Below are 15,088 nucleotides of genomic sequence, written 5' to 3'. Positions count from 1 at the left end.
CTATCTATCTATCTATCTATCTATCTAGTTTAGGTGCCTGCGTATGTGAATGCATGCATGCCAAGATTTGCATGTAGAAGTCAGAAAACAACTTGAGTGTGGGTGGGTGTGTGTTGGGTTTCTTCTTCTGCAGTGGAGGTCTCAGATTGAACTCAGATCATCAGAATTGGTGTAAAGCATCATAATATACTGAGCCATCATACCAGCCTCTTGATGGAAGTTTCATTGGAATTGCAGTAGTTAATATTTTTGAAATCTGATCCCCCTCCATATCTTGCTATATAAATGCAATTGCTTGAAAAAAGACTTAAGACAGGATCAAGTATAATATGTTCATGAGCTCTTCAGGCAACATCTTCATTTAGTGACTGTTGGCATGACATGCCCTTGAAAGAGTCTCCTCTGAGCAGGTTACTTAGGGGCGGCAAACATTCTTTTGAGATCTGAGCCTCAGAGGGATGAGAATTGTGGAAAGATGAGAACAGGGTCCTGAACTATCTGAGATATGGGGCAAAGGACAAACTGTAGTCCTTTGCTCATATATGCTGATGCTGGCTATGCTCTCTTTTTGTGATATTGCTCACCTGGCATACTGGGTCTTTGGTATCTTTAAAAATGATGGCTGAGAGCTTTGGCACATGCCTCTTAATCTCAGCACTCTGGAGGCAGAGACAGGTGGATCTCTGTACATTCAAGGCCAACGTGGTCTTTTAAGTAAGTTCCGGGACAGCCAAGGCTACAGAGAGAAACCCTATTTGGAAAAAACAAAAACAAAAACAAAAAGATGGTTTTGATGGTTTTTGTTTAATTAGGGTGTTTGAAGGATTTTACTTGTCTATTTTTATTAAGTAGTGCTGAATTTCAAATAGTAATTGCTTTTTCCTGCTGCTAAAAGATAGATTTATTTATTTATTATAATTTATTCACTATGTATCCAGGCTGCAGCCCCCTCCCTTGTCTCCTCCCAGTACCAGCCACCCTCCCTCCTTTCCCCCTATTCTCCTTTTCTAGTCCACTAACATGGGAGAACCTCCTCCCCTTCCCTCTGACCCTAGTCTATCAGGTCTCATCACCGCTGGCTGCATTGTCTTCCTCTGTGGCCTGGTAAGGCTGCTCCCCCTTCACAGGAAGGTGATCAAAAAGCCAGCCACTGAGTCATGTCAGAGACAGTCCTTGTTCCCATTACTAAGGAACCCACTTGGAGACTGAGCAGCCTATGGGCTTCCTCTGAGCACCGTCCTTCCATCAGAAGACCCCATGGACCTGATGACTTGCAAGAAGTGAACATGTGTGTCTGTGTGTATGTATTTGTTATGTTTAGTTTGAAGGTAACTTTTGAATATGTAGGTCCAATCGAAGATGTAATCTTGCATCTTTCTGAATAATCACTACATCTTAACATTGGTTTTAAGTTTTTTCCTGTATAAACAAGACCATCTCAAATTGAACTCACTACTAATCTTGTTTTTTTTCTATTCCCATCTCTATTGTCCATCTTTTTCAGGCTCCAAAAATTAAAACAGATGGATATAAGGGGATATCTCAAGTCCCATGAGCATATATTTAGTAGGAGTCTGTTTTCCACTATGAAAGTCAGTAAAAGGCTTCTCAGAAGACACTTTCCCATTTATTTGTTTCAGATGTACATCTCTAATGATCTTCTAAGATCCCACTAGAACTAGAAGTGACTAACAGGATCATGGAATAACCTAGTTTATGTCAAGTCTCAAAAAATTAATTGGTTTATCTAAAATACATGTGTACACATATATTCACTTAATACAGCTTCATATAATTAGCTAAGATTATTCTGTCTGAAATGTATGAGGTTCTTGGTAACTTTCTTAGTGATCGAGAGTGCAGAGGATATTTTAAAATAATGATGTTTAAGGCTGAATGGCATTATTTAGGAGTGATACCTGATATTACTAGATGTTTAAACAGTATAGAATACCAGATTTTGGAGGCTTTTTATATGAAGTTATTTTTGTTTGTATGTTTGCTTTTTTTTTTTTTTTTGGCGTGTATCAAAAATTACTATAATCTCCCCTGCCCTTTTGCTTTCCTTCAGAGACACTTTTTTAGAAATCTTGGATCAATTTTGGCCTATGCCTTCTTGGGGACTGCTGTTTCCTGCTTCATTATTGGGTAAGTGATTCTTTGTTGTGTAGCCAGTCTAACATACTACCCAAAGAAATGAGATTCATCAGTATAGTGTACAAAGCCCTATCTTTTTTTTTTTTTTTTCAGAGCTGAGGACTGAACCCAGGGCCTTGCACTTGCTAGGCAAGCACTCTACCACTAAGCTAAATCCCTAACCCCATCTTCTTTTTTTTTTTTAAGGATTTATTTTTATTTATTATTTATACAGTCTTTTGTTTGCAGGCGTGCTTCAGGCCAGAATTGAGCATCAGATCTCATAGATGGTTGTGAGCCACCATGTGGTTGCTGGGAATTGAACTCAGGACATCTGGAAGAGCAGCCAGTGCTCTTAACCTCTGAGCCATCTCCCCAGCCCCCCAAAGCTGTATCTTAAAGTTGTGTGAGCATGGCAGTTAGGATAGAGAGTTATCCTGTCCAGTATGGCAGTTGTTAAATACATGTGGGCATTAAATTTAAATTAGAATAATTAAAATGAACTACAATTTCTAGATCATAATTTCTTATAGCATTCTTCAATAGAAAGAACCAATGCCTCCTACTCTAGTGTTGGAACAGGAACTTTACACACAGATGGAACATCTTTTAATACCAAAGGGTAAGCAAATGCTCAAAAGGCAAACAGCCGTAAAGCTACAAGGCATGTCAAAGAAACATGAAGGCCAGCCTGGAAGTTCTCACCATAGCCAGAGCCCATCAGTGGCTAAACACAACAAAATGAATAACTTTATATTAGGTTATCATGTAGAGTATAAAATAAATATCCCTGAGTTTACACATAGAAAGATGTATGATTGAATGAAGAAATAAGTGAGAAGGGACACATTTCATGTACCAAATTGTAGATAAGTGTTACAGATGTATTTCCCCTTCAAAGAGGTAGAACTTAGTCCCATAAACCCCAGATCTTCATTCCAACCAGCTTTGAGTGTGGGCTATATATTGTAACTTTTTTATAAAGAGTATGGTACAGAAATTAGGGAAAGAGAATAGCTTCAAAGTGGAGAACATGGAAGACATTACAAGTCATGTTATTATATATCCTTGGGATTTATGACGAAAAGGACACTTTGCCTCCTTAGTCATCTACCCCAAAGACATGGTCACCTCTGTCTGATGAAAAAGGCAGACAAGAAGCACCCTGAAAACTTTCTGACCAGCATTGCTCAAAATTGCCAAGGTCATCAGAAACAAGCTATGCCGAGAAGCTGTCACAACCAAAAGACCAGGAGATTTGATGATTAAATGCCATGTGGAACAGAAAGGAGATAGTAGGCTTTTAAAATGCACTAGCAAATCTGAATGTAGGAAGGACTTAAAAAATTAATTGGAAAGCTGGAGATAAAGGCAAGGATCTTCTGTTCTGTTCTTTAAAAGGAGTGTCTTGGAGTTTGTTCTTAATGAGGAGTCAATGGGAGGCCAGATGGGGGTAAGGCTACCAGAAGGAAATCTACCATCTAGATCTAGAATTTTAGTGAAAGAAATGGAGAAGAAAGTATACTTTCAGGAAATATTTGAAATGTATAAACATGAAAGAAGCTTTGATAAGCAGCAAAGAACAAATCAGATCTGTTCCAAAGAGCTGCCATGAACTGAAGTTGAGCTAATTGGAGCAATACCTGGCACATGCTAGGTAAGCATTAGGTTCTAGCTACTTCTTGTAAGGATTCCATTTGGCACTGTAAACAGTTCTTTGACCCCTAGCTTAGGCATTCCACTGTTCTAGTCAGTAAATGACATGGTACTTACTGTCACCAGTCTTGGCTGGCAGTGGTTTACACCTGTAATTCCAGTACTTAGGAGGCAAAAGCAAAAGAATCAGAAGTTCAGGACCATCCTTAAGTGGTTCAGAGTTGAGGGTCATCCTCTGCTATATAGTCAAGGTCTACAAAGTGTTCTACACAATCCTCTGTCTCAGTGCCCCACTCTGATACACACACACACACACACACACACACACACACACACACACAAAAGAAAAAACCACAACAGTAAAAGAAATATTCAGATGCATCTTCAAATAATAGCTACAAACCATTCTTTGGTGTCAAAGTTCCATTTACCTAGGTTCCTACTTTGTTTATATGTCTGCAAGATTTTTTTTTCCTGACACTGTTTACCTACCATCCTACAGAAATCTTATGTATGGAGTAGTGAAACTCATGAAGATTGTGGGCCAACTCTCTGATAAATTTTACTACACGGATTGTCTCTTTTTTGGAGCAATTATCTCTGCCACTGACCCAGGTAATTGAACATTTGTCTTGATCATTATGTTACTATATTAGTTAAATCTTTATAAGTTTCAGAGAACTTCTGTTGCAGTACAGAAGTTATGGCATTAACAGGTGATAGAGGAAATGAATAGTAGTTAGATCTAACAGACTTAGACTTTTTTTTTTTTAAAGAAAACTATGTTTTACCTTCTGTGGTGGTGTGACTAAGATGTTCCCCACAAGCCGGGTGTGGTGGTGCACACCTTTAATCCCAGCACCTAGGGAGGCAGAGGTAGGCAAATCTCTGTGAGTTTGAGGCCAGCCTGGTCCACAAAGTGAGTCCAGGACAGTCAAGACTACGCAGAGAAACCCTGTGTCAAGAAAAAAAAACATTAAAAATTCACCTTTTTCCCCCCCTATAGTCTCAGACACTTAAAGACATGGTCCCCATTTCATGGTGCTGTTTGGAAAAGCTTAGGAGGTGCGGCTTTGTTTGAGGAAGTTGATCACTGGAGGTGGGATGTCAAAGTTTAAAAGCTTCATGCTATTGTTTGTTCACTCTGTGCTTGTGGTTTAAAATGTGAGCTTTCAGTTTGTTCTAGACACCATGCCTTTATTTGCTGCCACTTGGGGAAGCCATAATGGTGTTTAACTCTTGTTCCTTTAGAACCTTAAGGCCGAATAAACCCTTACTTCAATAAGTTGCTTTGGTCATTTGTTTATCATAGCATAGAAAAGTAACTAATATACCTTCTTACTGTTTTATTGTGGTAAAATATACAGCATACAATGTAGCATCTTAATTACTGAGCATATGGTTCAATAGTGTTAAATATCACCTCATTCAGCAACTAATTCTTGAAATTTTTAATCTTTCACAACTGAAACTCTCTAAACTCATATATCAACAACTTCCCTTTCCCTTTCCATCCAGCTTCTGTCAATTACCATTCTCCTTTTCCCCTCTATGAATTTGACTACTATAATTTCCTTGTGTATGCGACATCTTGGAGTATTTGTCATTTTGTCACTGGCTCTTTTTGCTTTCCATCCTGCTGCATCAGTTTGTCCTTGGTAGAGCATATACCATGATTTCCTACCTTTTAAGACTGTATACTATTTCACATTTTTATTATTGAACCTTCTGTTCAAGGAAATGAGTTCTTTCTACTTGTATTTTCCTCTTGTCTTTCATTTTAGAATGACTCATGTGGACATAATTTTATACTGTGTTCTTTTTCAGCATTACACTTTCACCTTCCTTTAGAAAATATACCATTTGGTTTGAATAATGATTTTCCTTAATGGAAAGAGTTGTATATGTAAACATTTTGTGTAGAGTTCTTACCATACTGTGATGGAATTCTTGTAAGTCTCATATCGTGTAGCTTTCAAGTGATAGATCAATCAGTTCCTAAAAGTGGAGTTAATGTATAGCTTTTCTCCCCAGAACCTCAACAACAAACAAGATAGCTTACCTCCAAGTTAGAATGTATAAAGCAGAGCAGGGTGCTGAGAGATGACTCAGCAATTAAGAGCACTCGCTGATCAGTGGAGGACCTAAGTTTGATTCTTAGTACTCAGATGGTAGCTTACAACCATCCGTAACTCCAGTTACAGGAGATTTACATGCAGAGATCTCCTGCAGTATGGATATTGCAATAGGTATGCAAGTACCCATACATATAATTTTTAAAGTTCCCCCAATGTATCAGCTATTGCTTTCTCTAATGCCAACTATTACAAGTCTGTTCTCTATGTCTATAGATTCATTTAATCAATTCAGTTTTCAAAAACTGCACATACATATATTGGTTTGTCCTGGGAGGTATAAAAATCTTGATTTGTAAAATACTCTTTAATATTCTGAACAGTAATAATCTTAAAGACAACAATAGTTCCCACTTGCTCATACCTCTTGGGGCTCCTCTATATTACTGTTATTCCACAGATCCTTCTGCAAAGAATTTTGATCATCTGCGCAGTTCAATATGGCACCCACTGAACATTTACAATGTGGGGCACTGCAAGCTGAAGGACTGAGCTTTAGATTTCACTTACTATTAAACAATTTAAATTAAGTGGCTAGATATGATTAGTGGTCACCACATTGAAGGGCATGGTGCTAGACAGTTGTGTAGTTGTGAAAAATCTCTATGTTCCAAAACCTTTAACCTTTCTCACCTCCATATATTATCATAGACACTCTAAATTAGTATTGAGGGATTAGCTGCTTGAGGCAACTTGGTTTGTGAAAAGCAGGTGAGATGTGGAGTCTTGGTGCATTTGTGTTGATCTCTAGTTAGGCAACAGCAGCAACAACAACAAAACAATGGCCTTGAAGTTATTACTTAGGCTGCTGCTATTATTGTAATCTTCATGTCAGAGACATTATCCATACAAAACTGGTGTAGGAATGAATAACTAATAATAATGTAGTTTAGTTGTGTGAATTCCAAAATTATTGATTTTAAAACTCAACTGAAAACACATAGCTAAGTGGGAATATGGAGATGCAGAATCACAGAAGTCAGAGTACAAGGCATTGGTGGGCATAAATGGGACTAGACCAGCTGCACTTGCTTGCTTAACTGCTTGTGGAGACAGGGTCTCATTGTAGCTCAGGATGCCTTGGCTTTCTGAATGCTGGGATTACAGGTGTGAGCTACCATATCTTTCCGTTTGTTTAATAATAAGATTTGGGAATCTGTTTTCCTGTGGAGTCTTGGAGACTGAGGTCTTACTCTTTTGATAGTTATAGTCCTGAGGATGACAGGAAAACACAGATTTCTAACTGTCAGTACTCTTTTGATATGTGCCCACCTGATGATTGTGGCCTACTGAATAAGGACTTCGTTTTAAAAGGACTGCTAGATCAGATTGACTTCTTGTTCCTAAACTATCAACCACAAATTCTAGTATGGAGTGGTATTACCTGACAGAAAAAAAATATAAGAGGTTATCCCTGATTACACTGCACTTGACAGAAACAGTAAAAGATTAGGGGTCCCATAACACTGTTTGAAGCCCCACCTCTCAAAGAGCCCTAGCATCTTCTAATGTTTCCTCAGAAAGGAACAACCCTTTTTATGTGAAAGTTTGAGGGACATTAAAATTACCTCCAAGCCAAGGCAAATCTCTTCCTTTAGAGGCAACTTTCCCAGTCTATTATCCCTATACCATCCTCTTTTGGATGCTGCTATGGATATTCCTTACTGTGGTCAGGCATAGACTTGCTAAGGAGAGGCACCACAAAGTTCCTGACCTGCTTTATTAATGTGAATGCAGGAATAATGAGGAATTAAGATTCATACTTGATGTAAACTGTTGTTAGTGTTATTAGACATGCTCTCATTGTCATGGGCAAGGATCTCAGAAGGATCTCAGAAAGTATTTGGGAAGTGGCCATCTTTAACAGTTCCAGACAAAACCAGATTCACTAGTTGTTTTTAGTTGCTGTGTTAAAATTCCATGGCCAAATATAAGAAAGACTGTTTATTTTAGGGCATGATTCTAGAGTGATAGATTCCATTGATGGTGGGAAATGCATGGCATGGTAGCAGGAGCAGGAAGCTGATTTATTACATTTTCATCTGTATGAAATTGGGTGGAGGGAGATGGAAAACATGGAAGTGGGACAAGCCTGCAAACCCTCAAAGTTTGCTGCCCTCACTAGCAATGTTCCACCTCCTAAAAGTTCCATAACTGTCCCCAAATAGAGCCACCATCTAGGTACCAAGTATTTAAATACATGAGCCTATGGAGGACATTCTCCTTCATATCACTGTACCAGAAAAAGGAGCCCACACACTACCCATGACACACCTTAATTAAATATATGCAACACAGTTGAGATTGAACAGCATGTAAACATAAGGAAAAATGAAGTTAACTTTTTGAATATGAAAGCTACAGTAATGAGTTCATATTAGGAAAAGAGGCAACCTTCCCAAGGCATGTAACTTTCCTCTGATTCCAAAAGATGCTAAGGTAAATTAAAAAAGTGATAGACAGCCTGGCATGGTGGTTCATGCCTTTATCCAAGCACTTGGAAGACAGAGGCAGATGGATTTCTGAGAGTTCCACATCAGACAGGTCTACACAGTAAGACCCTATCTCAAAAAAAAAAAAAAAAAGGCCAACTGTCAGTGGCACACACCTTTAATCCTAGCATTCAGGATGCAAAGGCAGGCAGATATCTGTGAGTTTGAGGTCAGCCTGATGTACAGAGTGAGTTCCAGGACAGCCAGGGCTACCTAGAGAAACCCTGTCTTGAAAACACCAAAAAACCAAACAGAAAACCTTTGAGAACTACTGGTCTAGATAATAGTTTGTTTATAATGCTTCAGAAATATGAAAACTGGGAGAAGTTTAATTATGGACTGGGCATGGCGGTGGCATGTCTGTAATCCCAACAATCAAGAGATTGAGGCAGGGAGACTGTGAGTCCCAGGCCAGCCTGGGCTATTTAAGAGACCCTTTCTTAGGTCTTTATCACCTAAGAAGTATAATTACAGGTAATTCGTGTGGACAAAGCCTTGATCACAGTCTTTTTTGTGTCTTGACTTGGTGCTGGGTTGTGGGAACATTGGGGTCAAAAAATAAGATTTCTGTCCCTAAACATTTGCCAACCCCAAAAAGAGACAAATTATGTAAGTGTCTCATTTTTACCTCCCAAAAATTCTATGCAAGGTATTTTCAATATATGATGGGGTTAGGGCAGACAATAGTGTACTCAGGTGCAGGGATCATAAGACTCTGATCACATCAAATCTCACCTAGATTGGAAGTTTATCATTTTCCCTTCCATCAGATATACCATCTGTCTTTTGACTCTTTTACTGGCTACCAAACCACTTTCTCCCACCTAATACACAAAAAGCCTCTATAAATCTGGAATCAGTGGTTTAAAGGCAGAAACCAAAACTAATTTTTGTGCTTTGGGCATACATTTCAGTGACTGTGCTGGCAATCTTTAATGAACTGCATGCAGATGTGGATCTTTATGCTCTTCTGTTTGGAGAAAGTGTCTTGAATGATGCTGTTGCCATTGTACTGTCCTCGTAAGTAACTATTTATGCAGGGGGATAATGTTTCTGGCTTTGTCTCTCAGCAGCATTCGGGATGCTGACACCAGCATTGCATGATGGCTGTAGCTTAAATGAAATATATTTTCTCTGAGCAGTGCTTGGCAAACTATATGTTTATTGATATTTTCTGTTACAATGAGCCTCCTTATCCTCAGGGATACAGTTTAAGACCACTAGTGGAAGCTTGAAACCATGGATGATAATGAACCCTGTTTATGATTTTTCCATATGTATATACATGCATACATACATATAATAATTACAAATACAAATTTGTATGTATAAATACATACAAATACATATATATGATAAAGTTAAGCATATAAATGAAATAAGTATAGTTAGCAATAACTAATAATAAAGTAGAACAATTATAATAATGTTTTAATTGTAATAAAAGTTATGCAACAAGCTTACTCTTTCCCTCAAAATAACTTACTGTGTTTTCACCTTTTCACTTACATGTAATCCTTTTTCATTTCTTTTTTGTTTGTTTGTTTTTTGAGACAGGATTTCCCTGTGTAACCCTGGCTGTCCTGAACCCATTTTGTAGACCAGGCTGGCCTTGTACTCACAGATATCCCTCTGCCTTTGCCTCCCAAATTCTGGGATTAAAGGCGTGTGCCACCGTGCACTTTATGACTTCTCTTTGGCAGATCCAAATTTTCAGGAACACTACACTTTTCCCTTGGAAACATTATTAAATAAAATAAAGGTTGTTTGAACATAAGTGCTGCAGTCTAACAACCTCAACACATTGTTTCTAAGGGACTAATAGTCAAGTAGCATTTACCACGTGGATACTTTAGACAAAGTAATGATTCATGTCATGGGCAGATCCAGATGGATGGTTTAAGGTTTCATCATGCTATTGAGAACAGTATATAATTTAGAACTTACAAATAGTTTATTTCTGGAATTTCCTATGATATTTTTAGACTGAGGTTGACCTCAGGTAACTAAAACCGTGGAAAGTGAAATACTGAAGGAGGGTTGGGGCTGCTTAGAATACCATGGTGTAAAACTAGTGTGGTCTTATAAATAAAACTGACTCTCTCTCTCTCTCTCTCTCTCTCTCTCTCTCTCTCTCTCAACTCCAGGTCTATTGTTGCCTATCAACCAGCAGGACTAAACACTCATGCTTTTGATGCTGCTGCCTTTTTTAAGTCAGTTGGCATTTTTCTAGGTATATTTAGTGGCTCTTTTACCATGGGAGCTGTAACTGGTGTTGTGACTGCTCTAATATCCTTTTTAAAAAAAGTTTTGGTCCATGCCTTGCTACACATATATGACCTTTTTTGGAAAGAGAAAGTCCCTGGTTCCTTCTTTCAGATCAGAATCTTAAATTGATTGTTCTACTGAGATTGTGGGACTTCCTCAGATGGGTCAGGCACAGTGATAGGGCCCCTAACTAAGAACCTGAGAAAAATACTGGGAAAGTGGACTTTGTGAGTTATAAAAAAAGGCATTGAAATAAGGAATGGAATATGTTGGGGGTATCTGAAGGAAGGGAGTTGGGGTACATATGATCAAAATACATTTTTTAATTTTTAATTTTTTATATTAATTACAGTTTATTCGCTTTGTATCCCAGCCGTAGCCCCCTCCCTCATCCCCTCCCAATCCTACCTTCCCTCATTCATCTCCTCCCATGCCCCTTTCCAAGTCCACTGATAGGGGAAGTCCTTCTCCCCTTCCATCTGAGCCTAGCCTATCAGGTCTCATCAGGACTGGCTGCAATGTCTTCCTTTGTGGCCTGGTAAGGCTACACCCTCCTTCAGGGGTTGGTGATCAAAGAGCCAGCCACTGAGTTCATGTCAGAGACAGTCCTTATTCCCCTTACTAGGGAACACACTTGGAGACTGAGCTGTCATGGACTACATCTGTGCAGGGGATCTAAGTTATCTCCATGCATGGTCCTTGGTTGGAGTACATTATTAACATTATGAAGTTGTTGAAGAAAAAGTAAAAAAAAAAATTCCATCCAAAGAGAATGTAAAGAAGGAAGGAATGTATAATCAATGAAACAATGTATACTAAATAAAAATTTAATGATGGGGAATTCAACTCTAGATTTTGCTTTGTCATTATCTTTGCTTCTTCTTCCCCTTTCTTATAACCCAGTTGGGACATCAACTATAAGGAATGAAGAGGAGGTTTGCAATCAGTGGTCACTGGTTAGGCAACCTGGTACTGTCTGCTGTTCAGGGACTGTGAGCATTACGGTAGCCATAACTAGCCTAGAGCCATTGGAGGGAATTACCAGACTTCCCACTGTGAGTTTCATTGGTAAAGGATGCTTGAGGTGCAGTAGTTTAAAACAACCAAAGAAAGAGCTAGTAGTTCCTCTGTATATGTACTGGAACCTCCATCACAATACCCTCTTTGATTGGATCCATTTTACCTGCAACCAGTATAGATAATCTGGAAAAATTATTAGTGAAATATTAGTTATTTAGGTTTTGTTCTACTCTTTCAGATATGTGTCTTTTGCTCTTTGCAAAATCTCTGCTTTGTCTAACTACATTTTAAATGCTGAGAAGCCACAAGTAGCTAGCAGCTACTGTGTCAGACAGCATTAGACAGCTTTGTTTAAAGTCCCTGGTACTAAGGGTTTAATTTCTCAATGAACTTATTTGTGAGTTGGTTCTATGCTGATGACATATGAACCATCATGGTATTGAATGGCAGTGATAAGAGGAAGATTCCCGAGCCTCGTTGCTGTTTCAAGATTTACAGATTCCTTCTTTTCTGGAATATACATGAATCAGGCCTTAATGATCCATGGAGATCAGAGCCTTAAGAGCCTGTTTTCCCAGGCCTCCCCACCCCTATGAGTACTCACTAACTAACCTGTCAAATCAAACCTGTAGGCAGAAATTTATTAATAGAATCATAGTAATTAAAATATTATAAAATCCACTTATTTAGAGCATGCAGTTAAATTGCTTTGAATTCCTTGTTATTAATTTTAAAATTAATGGTAATATATCATATAATTAGCCTCAGAACCCAATTTAAAGTTTTTATGTACAGGGCCAGCAAAGATAGCACAACAGAGAAGGGCTTTTGCCACCAAGCCTGATAATTTAAGCTTGATCCCTGGAACCCACATGATGGAAGCAAACTCCTTACAAATTGTCTTCTGACTTTCACATGCTTCCTTAGTAGGCACATGTGTATCATAGACACATATACACACCCCAAAAATTTTAAATTATTAAATACATTCACTGTGTTGTCTAGCCATTCCTTCTACCTGTTCCCAGAATGTATTCCACATCTCAGACCGACATTCTGTGCCAATTCAACAAGAATTCTACACTCCACCTCTGACCCTGGTAACCTGTATTCTACTGGAATTATTATTTTCTTATTTTTTGGTGGTGGTGGGGTGATCAAACACAAGACCTCAAACATGATAGATGATTATTTACCACTCAGCTATACCACCAGTCCCCAGTAAGCTTAATTTTTAAGTTTTGCTACTTGAAGTTTGAGCAGGGTGTGGTGGCACATACCTTTAATCCCAGCACTCAGGAGGTAGAGGCCAGTAGATCTCTGTGAGTTTGAGGCCAGCCTGTTGACATATGATATATATGCATAGTGAGTTCTAGGCCAACCAGGGTTGTGGAGATAAATCCTGTCTTGAAAAGGAAAAAGGAAAAAGGAAAAGAAGGAAGGAAGGAAACAAAATATGCCTTGTCAGGGGTGTGGCCGAGTAGCAGCCTAACATGTTCAGGGCTCCAACACTGTAACATTTAAAAAGAGGGATAAGACCCTCAGGGAACTGTAGGGATTGGCTGGCCCTCAGAGTGGGGGGCTCTCAGGCTAAAAGAAGTGGGAATCTCAAGTGTCCCTGCTGCCCATGTCCAGAGCTGCTGTCCTTAACCTGGTGCTGACGTGACCAAGTTTACTAAGCTGCACTGCTTCCCCCTGCTGGAGACAGCGCTTTTTTTCCTGATGTCCTGGAGCACGTTTCTCTTGGCTGAAGCATGTGGGTTTACAGGTAGGTACGTTTACTGCTGGGCTGCAGCAGGGCCTGTAAGATAAGGGGCGTAGGGGGTTGGAGGGTGAGAGGAAGAGAAGGAGAAGGGGAAGAAGAGAGAAGGAGGGTTATGCAAGTCTCACCTGCCATAAATTTTTGTGTCAGTAGAATTGTTTTCTTGCCTCTTCTTTCCCACTGATTTTTAGAAACTCTTTTGACAGGTGTTGTAGCTGTCCTTTTCTGTGGCATTACACAAGCTCATTACACATATAACAATCTGTCAGTAGAATCAAGAAGCCGAAGCAAGCAGGTAAGAGAGGCCCTTGAGCTTGACGGGCTGCCAGGTAGCATGACAAGAGTACAGAGTTCATAGCTCCTTTTTCCTTCTTTCTGCAGCTTTTTGAAGTGTTACACTTCCTGGCAGAGAACTTCATCTTCTCCTACATGGGCCTGGCACTGTTCACCTTCCAGAAGCACGTTTTCAGCCTCATTTTCATAATTGGTGCTTTTGTATCCTTTTCTGTTCTACATTGAAGACAGAGAGGTGACTTCTGCTGTGAGAGCTGTCCAGCCACTAAGAATATTCATTTGATTTCTGACTGTTTTGAATGGGTAACTGAGTCAGTTCTAGTTCCGTGTATTTGAAGTAGACACTTCCTAATGCTGAATATGTTTCTTGATTAGATCTAAAAGTTAATAACCATGTAGGTGCCCAGAATTATTGTTGCTATGCTATTGCTATGTCAACTGTAACACCATCAGTTCCAGTCCTCTTGGTCTTGGCTGCATCTTCCAGCTTGGACAGCCTTACCCCATGATGCCCTTGTGTGTGTGTGTTTGGACAGTAGTCATTCTTTCATCCTAGCTGCCCTTCTGCTCCGGGTTATGCTAGGGGAGACTCCTTTGTTTTTCTAAAACAGGAAGGAAGAGAGGTTTAGAAGGAGGAAGGGCAGAGGAAAAAAGAACAGATAAAAAAAACTAACAGGATTAGAGGGAAGAAGAAGGAAGGAGAAAGAGAAGAAAGGACAAGAAAACACAAAACAAAACACCTAGTTCTTTGGCTTGGGTCTTTGAGAATTCAGTGTTTGGAAAGGGGACACTTGGGTGCTTGGCTTAGAGAGGAGAGATGTGAGCACCCAGCAGTGGTTCATTGTTGGATGGCTTTGCTCACTTGGTCTTAGATATGATTTTTTTCACTGAAGTCAACTTTCCTGGGGCTGGATTTTTAAGACCCTGACCCTACTACTAGACATTTGTTTTTTGTTTGTTTTGTTTTGCCTCTTCAAGGATTCATGGAAAGGCTTAACTCTGAAAATGTTATCTAAAAGGAATGTTTCTCTCTTCTGGGATTTTTGTTTCATGTGCAAGAGTGTGGGGGCTGTTCCTCCTTAGCTGATAGATGGTGACAGTTCTGGAGTCCTAGTTAGGGTCTTACGTAGTAGTTACACACATTGAGTACAGGGACAGCTTAGAATCTGTGGGCTTAGTTTTTCTTCATTCATGGCACATTGCTCTGATTTGTATTTCCTGTATGGCATCCTGGAAGAGAGAGTGGGAAGGGACTTGTTTACAGATCAGGGCTGGGTGAGCCACATCCTCCGGGAATCCAAAAAGCCCTGCTGACCACTTGAGGA

The 15,088-nt window shown here is 39.4% G+C and overlaps 1 protein-coding gene across 2 annotated transcripts in view; it reads left to right on the top strand.

Moving 5' to 3' along the window:
* Slc9a7 (solute carrier family 9 member A7) overlaps positions 1-15,088 on the top strand; it is a 143,276-nt gene that overhangs the window by 82,060 nt on the left and 46,128 nt on the right. For both annotated transcript variants that reach the window (XM_060374882.1, XM_060374883.1), the window contains exons 4-10: positions 2,072-2,148; positions 4,295-4,407; positions 9,334-9,439; positions 10,567-10,708; positions 13,370-13,475; positions 13,676-13,764; positions 13,851-13,964. In XM_060374882.1, coding sequence (XP_060230865.1) covers positions 2,072-2,148; positions 4,295-4,407; positions 9,334-9,439; positions 10,567-10,708; positions 13,370-13,475; positions 13,676-13,764; positions 13,851-13,964 — 747 coding nt within the window. The remainder of the gene's footprint in view (positions 1-2,071; positions 2,149-4,294; positions 4,408-9,333; positions 9,440-10,566; positions 10,709-13,369; positions 13,476-13,675; positions 13,765-13,850; positions 13,965-15,088) is intronic.

Source organism: Meriones unguiculatus, chromosome X (genome assembly GCF_030254825.1).
Source record: "Meriones unguiculatus strain TT.TT164.6M chromosome X, Bangor_MerUng_6.1, whole genome shotgun sequence".
In the NCBI taxonomy this organism is placed as follows: Eukaryota; Metazoa; Chordata; class Mammalia; order Rodentia; family Muridae; genus Meriones; species Meriones unguiculatus.
Note: the sequence above shows the minus strand (reverse complement) of the source record. Positions and strands in the feature narration are given on the sequence as shown.